General features: G+C 32.7%; 2 protein-coding genes across 3 annotated transcripts; one reads left to right on the forward strand and one right to left on the reverse strand.

Annotated features, from left to right (window-relative positions):
* Positions 1-3652: 3652 nt before the first annotated feature.
* On the forward strand, positions 3653-6595 carry LOC121766746 (uncharacterized protein At5g41620-like). Its single transcript, XM_042163002.1, has 3 exons — positions 3653-3880; positions 5130-5255; positions 5525-6595. The coding sequence occupies exons 1-3, from the start codon at positions 3653-3655 to the stop codon at positions 6593-6595; spliced, it is 1425 nt and encodes a 474-aa protein (XP_042018936.1).
* Positions 6468-8610, reverse strand: LOC121767181. 2 transcript variants are annotated; one of them, XM_042163395.1, is made up of 8 exons: positions 8139-8604; positions 7928-8079; positions 7739-7841; positions 7514-7630; positions 7267-7437; positions 7064-7190; positions 6815-6987; positions 6468-6609 (listed from the first exon to the last, which is right to left on the reverse strand). In XM_042163395.1, exons 1-7 carry the CDS (start codon positions 8406-8408, stop codon positions 6872-6874), a joined length of 1056 nt encoding a protein of 351 aa, XP_042019329.1. In that variant the 5' UTR covers positions 8409-8604; the 3' UTR covers positions 6468-6609; positions 6815-6871. The 2 variants fall into 2 exon arrangements, with proteins under 2 accessions (XP_042019329.1, XP_042019330.1); XM_042163396.1 differs by lacking the exons at positions 6468-6609; positions 6815-6987 and having other exon boundaries at positions 7066-7190; positions 7263-7437; positions 8139-8610.
* Between the last annotated feature and the right edge of the window lie 2431 nt (positions 8611-11041).

Consider the following 11041-nt stretch of genomic DNA (forward strand, 5'->3'; position numbering starts at 1 on the left):
TTGAAATGTGTAATCGCATAAAAATATTTGAATAACTTTGTAATACATAAATGAAAATTCACAGTGCATTGCGTTTTAGGTTTTCATCAAATTACTCCCTCCGCACACTAAAGATGACTCACTTTCTTATTTTATTTGTCTCAACCAAGATGATCCATTACTAAAAATAGAAAAAAAAAACATCTACTTTCTCTCTCTCTTACTTTATTCTCTCCACTCAACACATAAATTAATTTGCATAAAATCACATGATCATCTTCCTGGGAACGGAGGGATCGAGTGTGTAAAAGACACTATATATTTGTCACCTTAGTACGATGTTTTTGGATCAAGTCCCATCAATATTTTCATTTTCATGAATATGATTTCATTTGTACAGTACTAAATTTAGTTGTGGTTCGAATAATTAGAATATTTTATGATATTTAGCTAATTCAAGATGTGAATATATAAGGCGGTGTTCGATTTTCTAGATAAAATATTACTACCAAGATATAATTTAGGATTAAGTTTGTGAGATTATTTTAGTTTGAGGGGATTAGCTATAACTAATTATTCTATGATTATCCATCTAGATTGAGTTATGGGATTGAATCTCATTAACCAAACACACTATATATTTAATCTTGAAATACAATCTTGCAAACCCAATATGATATGATTTTGTATCCTACTTCTAAAAAAGAATTAATGTACTTATATAATAGGCAGTCTCCTATAAATAAATTAATATGGTCGACATATTACAAAGAAGAAGAAAATAGTAGTAGTAGCAAATTAGCCATACTCAACTTTGTGGTCAAATCAACTCGTGAATAAAGGGTTTAGAGAGTCACACTTAGCACAATATACCTAGAAAAAGCAATTCATATTATGTCTGTGATCGCACTTTTCTTGGACACTTGCGTAGGATATCCATGTTGGAAAAAAAGAGAAAATGGATGATTGAAAGAAATAATTACTCAATTCAAGAAAGGAAGAACCAAATTAATCAAAGATATATTTAAAAGCAAATTATTCACTTTTCTTTAAAACATAGAACAGAACTTGTTATAAGGAGTTGAATATAAAACATTAGCTTATCGACAACATGCTGTCTCCTACACAAGTCTTACAACATAAGCTTATCGACAAAAGTTGATTGGAAAAAATATTTTCATTCTATACGTCCAAACTCGTTTTCTATATATAGGAATTGTTATTAGTATTTTATTATTTCACTAACTATCAAAATCCTAAATATATTAATGATTTAATTAGTAATACTGTTTTCGGCAGAATAGATGTATAGAAAACACATACTATTTCGAAAATAATCCGTTAGCCAACTATTGATATTAGATTGTGTAGAATTTGGATCATTTAACCAATTTTGATCAATACAAAATCTCAATGAAAAAGTCAAAGGGATAAGGAACAAATTGTATGCATCACATGATTTATATATTGGGTGAATAAGAGAAATAGGAACCAAACTCCTCTCTTTTCCCCCTTAATAGTACTTGTGTAATTAACTTAATTTGTATCGTCACGTGAATTTGAAGATCACAAAGAGCATGGTGTATGTATATTGATGAAGGGGATAGATAAAACTTTAATTAAGATTGTTCACAAATTTTAATTGACTTTGTTCTAGATTTAATCCTTTTTTTTATCACAAATTTGTTTTTCAATGTTTAAGTTTTAAGTCTAATGATGCCTGAATTCAAGCAAAGGAAAGAAAGTAATATTGATGAACTGTTTTTGAGTTAATCAAGTGAACCACATTTATATGATTAATTATTGATCATATGTAATTTAATTTACCAAACTAGTTAAACATTAAATTTGTAGTGTATATTTGATGTTACTACAAAAAAAAGAAGTAGGATGAGGTAATCGGAAAAGCATAATTAATCTTAACTTTATCTAGCTAGAATCCTGCACTATATGATGCATGTGTTAATAGCCTAATTTTTAGGAGCTGTGACACATTTGAGGAATCATATAAACTAAAACGTATACTTTGGAAATGACTCACAACGATAATAATAAATTAAACGCTTTACGTATAAAACTTAACTATTATTGTGTTACGTCTGTCTAATTAATACTCACCCTAAGATAGTGCTTAAATTGACAAAATACCCTTATGTTTAACTTAAAATTTACTCTGCTATAACAAATCACTTGCAAATGGCTTTCAGTAAAAATTTAATATATTGAAAATAACACATCAAATAGATCAATAAATTGAATCATTATTTAAATGGAAAACTATTATTAATCCACAAAAAACTATTTTTGAGTAATTTCACATATAGAACTAGCACCCAATTATGAGACTGTCCTCCTAGGTTTCATATGTAAGATTAGGAACACAATAATTATTGCCCTTTAACACACCTATAATGTTTTCTTAAAATTATTTATGAAGTATTAAAATCGGCGCTAAGATGCACTCAAATTCGAATTCGTGATCTTTGACTTATATTAACCCAGAATATAAAATTGAGAACTTAATATTTTACATAATGAATTACTCCATATATTATTATGATTATGACCAATGAATTAAAATGTAGCAAATGATTTGTTACTGAGCAATAAGTCTAAAATATTTGTCCCGATGACTCATTAAAGATATATCTAATTTCTTTTAAGCGTGATTATTTATAAGAGAAAGTTATTTTGATTATAACCCAAGACAGAATCATTAAAACCTCACAAATTTTCTTTTTTAATTGGTTATGAGACATTTCAAATAGGATGAAAGGGCCATTTCCTACTTTTGTTTTTGTACAAACGATCTCTTGTATGCAAGGTTAAAACTCTTATTGACTTATTATAATGGCACTAATCATATTTATATGAAATTAAAATGATTAAATGAACGCCAAAGAAGTGCATATATTTTTAAACCGGTATTAGCTTCAGGTATCGAATCAATTCTATCATTGTTTTAGCCTTCACATATAACTACTAAAAAGAATCTTCAATAATTATATTATGGGTTATTGTTTAGCTTATGTTTGTTTAAGGCCAAATAGAGCCTAGCATTGTTGCGAAGACTGTGGACTGATGGCGTTGGACTTAATTTGAGGAGGATGCAAATACTTCAACGACAACAAAATAGGTTAGAGAGAGATGAGAATTAAAAAGAAAAAATGACTGTAAACACTTACTTACCAAAATGAAAACAAAAATAACTACTGGTAAATGTTATTGTTTTTTAATCTGAAAAATACTAAAATTACTAACATATTACTTCCTCCTATAAAATAAACATTCTTTCAGTTTGATTTATCCCATAAATTTTAAATAGTCTATTATTGGTAATTTTTTCTTTTTAATATAATGGTTCTCATTTAAAATAATCATCCAAAAATTGTCTTTTTATAATGACATTGAATGAAGTTTTAAAATTAAGTTGGTGGGCAATGAGACTTTAACTACGGAATTGAGCATATGTATGGGGGGCATGGAATTGATTATCAATAAATTGATTTAATTAAGCAGATGAAAATAAAAATAACTGAAAATGCCACAACTACCTATGGTCCATTGCCTAGTTGTGAACGGTGTAGACTAGGAAATGATTAATGATTGAATGAGTGTGTGTGCTTTTTAATCCCCACCAAACATACCATTCATTCCCCTTTAAACAAAAGAGATGGAGAGTGAAGAAGAAAATGCAGAAATTAAGTGGGAAAAGTTGTGGAGAGTTGGGAAGAAAGAAGGAAACTCGACTCCTGCAGCTTCGTTTTGGAGAGCCAATGCGAATCAATTGGATCACAATGTTGGGCTCATTTCTTCGAGAAAACTTGCGGCTGCTCTCTGGGATTTCCATCAATACAAGCCGCCGCGCCGCCCTCCGCCACCGTCTACTTCTTGTAAACTGGTAAAAAACAAGAAGAATTACAGATGCCCATTGCATGCATTCATTTTTAATTATTGTGGATTTTTTTTCATTTTTTCTGATTTTGCTCAGTATAAGATTTGTGAGGTGATTTTGTTTATGTTGTGTGTTTGATAGTTTGATAAGAGTTTTTTGCTAGGTATTATGTGCATTAAAGATCTAATTAACTTTTTACTTTAAAAGGTGCATGCAATAATATCTACTCTTTGACTAGTCAATGTGATTGCTTGTTTTGTCTCATTAGTTTTCTTTTGCCATTTTAATTAGTCCTTGAAGTAAGTCTATCTTTTAATTTAATTTTACATTTTATGGAATTAATTTCATAAATAATTAGTACTCCATATAATATTGAATCAGATACTAAATTTTAATTTATTTTTAAATAAATATTACGAAATTTTCATTTAAACTTTAGTTTAGTTTTCTTAATTATTTTATTTTAAATCTCTTTGTTTTCTACTCCATTTCCAAACCAACCAAATATTACTTTGTTTTCTATTCCCCAACCAACTAATTTTTGTATTCTTTTTTTATATTCTGCTATGATTTCATATTTCTTGGGGTTAGATGAATCACCATTTTTCCTTTTTCTATATTGCATTTACAGTTTTATTTGGGATCTAATAAACCTGTCACCACCATCATTTTCTCATTCCATGAAATCAAGCAGCTGATAATGAAAAAAAGGTTAAACAATATAGGGTTGAGCGACTGACGCTGAGTCTATAGACAATATTTTACCCATTCTTATGGCAAAGTATTAAGACAAAAAGAAAAGCTATAATAATTTTTCCCAAGATTTGTCCAAATTATTTAATAAGTTTAATTTAAATAAAAATAGTTAGGACTTATGTGACATTTTGGTTGCCATTTATAATAAAAATGATTCAAAAATTGAATTGAATCCTCAAATGATATAAAGTATAAGTTTAGTAGTACTATTTATTTTGAAACAAATTATGGTTTAATAACTAATTTGATACCAATGTCATAGTTTGATAACCATTTATGAAACAAATCCACTTTTAACCACATATTACAATACTAATGATGTGGTGTTGCATTTGAATATATCTCTTGGTTTGATGGTGATCGAGTCCGTTTGCTAGGATAGATAACTCCTCTATCTTGGAGTTGAATGATAACAAAATGTGTTCTTATCATATTTTACCTTATCTCATCTTCCTTATCAAACGGTATTCATGGTAACTGATTCTTTCTTAACATCCAGCCAGAGAGTTCGAGTAATTTAAGGAGGCGTGTCGCTGACTTACTAATGCAGCATCATCGCTCAATTGAAACGAGTAACCATGCTACACAAACTGTGTCACCTTCTATCTGTAGCAGTTCAATGGAGGTTAAAAAACCATCTTTTTCTTTTGTACCTTTAGATTTGAAGTTGATTCTGAAACTTAATACATTTCATTACTGTTATGAGCTTATCTAAAACTCTAATTATTCATTTCAGATATGTAATCAAAATTCTTTAGTGCTTTGTTTAAAGTTTTTTATAACACTAGTAAAAATACAAACAGGCTGCAATAGATATGTAGATAATGGCTTGTTAAATGATTTGTGATACATCTGATTATTGAAGTAGTTTTACTAATTATTTTTCTGTTGCAGATTGCACCATGTTACCCTGCTACCCCTTCCAGCTCAGTCGAATTAAACGGTGAGTTATCTTATAGGTCAAAAACATCGACGAAACTGCTCAAAGTTTTGAACCGTGTCTGGATCCTGGAGGAGCAGCATGCCTCCAACGTGTCTCTTATCAAGGCGTTGAAGAAAGAGTTGGATCATGCTTGTTTTCAAGCAAAGGAGTTGTCGAGAGAGAAGCAGCGTGAACCTATGGAACGTCTTACTGGAGGTACACTACTTAAAACAAACAAGGCTAAAGTTCAGTCCACACGAAACGAACTTGAGCAAGAGAGGGAGTTGAGGAACCACTCGGAGAGCTTACAAAGAGAGTTGGCTCAGGAGCTTTATGAGGTGAAACGCTCTGTAGCTAGAATTTCTAAAGAACTGGAGAAAGAAAGGACGTCGCGTGGTTTCTTGGAAGAGCTTTGCGATGAGTTAGCATGGGGAGTGAGGGACTGTGAAAAGGAACTTCATGATCAGAGGCAGAAATCTGATACATATTTGGGTGAGAGAGACAATCATGATCAGTTGATGCTTCGTATAGCTCAAGCGCGGCTTGATGAACGGATGAAGGTGAAGCAGCAACATCAGAAAACTTCAGTGGAGTCAATGCCTAGTGCTCGTCTAGAAGAAGACGATGGTGATGGCTCCTCGAGTAGTCAGTCTACCTGTTTTGAGGTGGAAAGAACAAGCAAACGCAGCTTGAAACCGCAAGGACAGAAACTCCTAGAAAACCATTTTGAGAAAATGTTGAGGATAGAGGAGTTTAAGAAAAAAAACAAGTCCTCTGATAGGACAAGAGCCTCGACTCCATCGAGGTTACAGGCAAAATTTGAGGAACATATGGCTCAAGCAATGTCAAATAGTACAAGTAAGCTGATTAATAAAGATCGTGTAACAGCTTCTTCGTTGAGGAGGAGTTCCCAATGTCCGGCACAGGCCTCAGAGATGCCACTGAAGCTTCTCTCCGAGTTAAAGGAGCTGTCTGAAGCAAGATCAGGGGGGTCAAAAGTCAAGCTCACGTCAAGAAGCTCTGATCTACCGCTCAAGAGATGAATGATATATTGTTCCTGCAAGTAGTTAAATTTCTGATTACTCAAATTACTGATAGTTTGGCACTGAAAAAGTATTACTTTCTAAAAGATTGAGAACTTCTTTATATTTTAAATGTTTATTTTATACTGGAAATGGATCATAAATTCATCAATCTAATGCAGTATTAGTTTAATCTATTAGTATTAAAAGTATGATGAATTGTGTAAAGTGATACCATACCGAATCTGAATATGGAAGACATAGATGTCCAAGGGAGAAGTAGCCTCCATCGCCTGATCATGATATCGGGAAGACAAACGAGGCTTCTCTTTCCTTCGGGTTCCCTTCTATAATCGAAAGAGTTTTTCCATCCAAATCCACCACAGCTGTGCATAGGGTGTGAAGCAATGGACCTGAAATACCAAAAAAGGTACTACTACAATTTATTCTTTCTAAATTGTTGAGACTTGAATTCTTGTTTATTCATACCTGTCATGTAGATAGGATACTTTTCGTTGTTGTTGTTGTCTCCAAGAAGTGACATAAAGTCGCTTCTTGATGCCGTTGGCAGCACAGTGGCTCTCTTTTGTCTGCTCAGTGAATTCTCATCTTGTTCCTTCACAATCAAAAGTCGAAAAAGTTTTAAAAAAAAGATAGTCTTGTGAAGAAAAATGTGTTTGTATGCAACCTGCCTGCTGCACTTTAAGGTGAAGGTACATGTTGGCATGGAAGAATGGCACTGCTCCTACTTCATGAAACGAGCAGCGATTTCTTGATGCTGTTTCTACGTTCAAAATCCTTCGTGTGTTGACATCGATCAAATTGTAGCTATGCCCTACAGAGGCTTCTGATGAACAAATCCTCTGAAGCCACACAACTCATTCAATCAGAATGAGGAAAATCTTGAACATTTGCATTATACTATAAAGCTTCGCTTACTGCAACGGCATCATCTATGTTTTGAGCTTCGAGCAAGTCCCTTGAGATGAAGTTCCGTCCGACCCTTCCTGCTGCAATCTCATGCCTCATAGGCGGAACTGAATTCAGCGTAAACGCCTGCAATAAACTAGGGATCCTTAGCAAACAGAACACTGCATTTTTCTTTTAGTTGAAACTAAGATTGCATTTCTCTCAAGTTCTCTGCATTTTGCTTATAACACATACCAGTCCATGACTGTTGAAACCGAAGGCACAGCTCGGGAGCTCGCCTGCATACGTATAAGCAGTGAAGGACACTCCATTTCTCAGACTCCCCTTAACCAAGTAACTGCAGCAAGATTGACAAAAAAGGCGAGTTTCATCACTCAACTCAAAAAAACATTTCACAATCACATCCATATTCAAAATGCATACGTATGTCCAACCATCGCCACGTTTGCATCCTCGTTGTGGGCTGCCACAGCCACGGATTCACCAACAACGAGGATGTCGCTGCAGTCATCATTCGTGTCATCCGCCTTAGGGATAAACGGGAGTATCTCTTTCCGGATATTCACCAGCATTATCTGTTCCATCATTCATTAGCATTCCATCAAGATTCAAGAAAGGCATAATAGACATATACCTCGAGGAACGAGGCACCGCTTCCATGAGCAGTTCCTCGGAGCTCGTCCCAGTAGATGGGGAATTTGTTCATGTTGGTTTGAGAGAGGGATGTGAGGAGTGGAATGGAATGTGGAGATTGAGCAAATGGGAGCATCTGCTTCTGCAGAATTAAATCATTTTGAAGCCTGCTTTTGATCATGGTGGAGAATCTTTGGCCTATAAGAAACCCCATCTCGAATCCATCTTTGCAGGGACCAACTTCAAAGATTTCCAGCCTTTTGCTTTCCATTTTGATTTGCCTACTCAACACCAGTTTTCTCTGTTTTCTTTTCTATGATAGTGTGTTTGTTTCTCCTCTTCTTAGTTCTTATACTCCTCCTACCTTATCTTCGCAGTAAAGTCGTCTTTTTTCCAACCTTTAGTCGTGTTGGAGGAATCATTTTTTCAGAATTTAATTCATACTTAAACACGCTTTTCAAAAAAATCATATTTACACGATTTTAGTTGCTTTATGTTCAAAGTTGCTACATCCATTGAAAAATTTCTGTCCTCTCTCTCTCACACACAAGCGCAATACACGCACCTTAGTAGTATAGTTTTAATGATAGATTAAAGTCAATTTTTTAAGCAGACCATCATTTTATAATTTTGATCTAAATTATTATACTCTCAGTCTCATGATGGGGTCCATATTATTAGTAATGTGTAATTAATTAAAAGATTTTCATACTTAAACTTGGTTTAATTTTGAGGGACGGCCTAAAATGGTGTAACTAATCTATTTTTGTAGGACGAAGGGAGTAAAATTTTGCGTTGATTTCAGTTTTTTTGTTGTTGCATTATATTCCCTCCGTTTCTTCATAGTTGAGTCATTTTTCCATTTCGGGAGTTTCTTCATAGTTGAGTCATTTCCATATATAGTAATTATTTTCTCTTCCTTACTTTACTCTCTCTTACTTTTTTCTCTCTACTTTATTCACTTTCTACTTTATTATCTCCATCTTTTTCTCTCTCTTACTTATTTTATCTATTTATTCAACACACTCAACGTCTCTTTCTTAAACTCCGTGCCGAAAAATTTTACCTCAACTATGGTGAAACGGAGTGAGTATTTAATTAATTTAACAAATAAATTCAATTACTTTTTATAAAATAAGATATTAATTGATAAATAACTCATACTGCATATTTAAACTATGCCGCCACCATATCACTATCCTCTCCTGCTTCTTTGAGCTCATCATGCTCGTGCGTGCACATGAGACCGATATGTTTGTATAGATTGATCGAGTTGTTAACAACATGCAATCTTAAAAAAAATCAACATGCCATCTGAAATAAATTAATAAATAAAGTTTTAAATTGTTAAATAAGTAGCACACTTGAACGCCTATAGGAGGGAAGGAGTAATTAACAAGAAAAACAAAGAGGAGATTAAAAAAAAAGATGTATATGGAGATAATTATACATGAAAGAAATAATAAATTAATTAAAGGGAGCTCCCTTCAGTCCAAGAACAGAAAGGTTAAGATTCAAGTCAGCTCCCGTATCATTCACTCAATTGCAAAGTAATATTATGAATTATTTACTCTATATTTGGGTGAATGAAATCGGCAGCAAATCAAATCCTACAACTCTCCATGGCTGGACAGAAGGAAGCTCCCTTTGTATGCTATATATCTGCATAAAATTAAAACATTAATTCTCAAACACAAACAGAAAACAAAAGTTAATTCCTAGAGGCGTACATAACCTCTACGATCTAAATTTGAACTATTTTCTTCATTCATATTATAATGTATAAATGTATTGCTACCTCTCTCAACCAAAGAGATTATGAAATTTCATGGGTGGAACAATGGCCTTATATAGATGGGGAAATGATTATTATATAATAATGTGAAAGAGATCAAAGATTCATATTCTTCCTATTCAGTTCCTCCAATTTATGAAGCCAATTTCTTTTGAAAATCATTTTAAAAACTTAAGTAGGATTATATTTTATTATAGCTTGCTTAGTTGTCTTCTGGAGTATTGAGGCTGGATTATATAGAGCTTAGATTTGTTTCAAAAAAGTAAGTCAAATGCCATACATTATTATCTCCTCCAAAGTAATGTGGCTAATTACTAAAATATGATTAATGGGGATGCTTTTTGGTAACTTACAAATGCATTGTAAACCTGAATTGGATTAGTGGGAACAACTTAGACATATTATCCTTTGCTACTAGTAATATTTTATTGTGATATTAATCACTGGATAAATATCAATCAAAAGCTCTGATAAATATAAGTGTGATGCACACACTATCAATAAAGGTTCAAAATATTGATGTTGTAAAAATATGTCCTAAATGATCTACAGTATTAAATATTAATTGGGGCTAATTAATTGTGAATTCATATATATACTATAGTCATATTTTTAATTCTCCATATACAATCAATTTCATAGTAATTTCTTGGAGTTTCCAATATTGATCAAATCGAACTTGGCATGACATTAAAATAGTAATATGTCGCATTTAAACATTTGATTGCTAGTGTGGAACTATATATAACCTTTTTTCATAAAGAAAAGAAAACAATACAAAAATGAACACAAGAACATATTCTCCATAAGCCACTTTTTACTTAGTTTTGCAAGGTTTAATGTGCGGCAATTGTTTGAAACCTATTAATGCTGAATTCAGTGCACACAATTTAATTAGAAGTACAATTAAGGAGATATGCTTGAGCCTTATTCTCTTCCAACTCCAAAAGTTGTTGGTATCTCAATATATACAATCCATCTCTAGATTACTCTTGTCTGGGAATCAGTTTTAATTTATTCATTTTTTAAGTTTTAGATGTCTCTATATTCTTTTCACCAGAGTGATAGCTGCATCCATCTTGATTTAATTTTCATGCCAAAGTGTGAGT

This window comes from Salvia splendens, chromosome 15, assembly GCF_004379255.2.
Source record: "Salvia splendens isolate huo1 chromosome 15, SspV2, whole genome shotgun sequence".
Taxonomy (NCBI): Eukaryota; Viridiplantae; Streptophyta; class Magnoliopsida; order Lamiales; family Lamiaceae; genus Salvia; species Salvia splendens.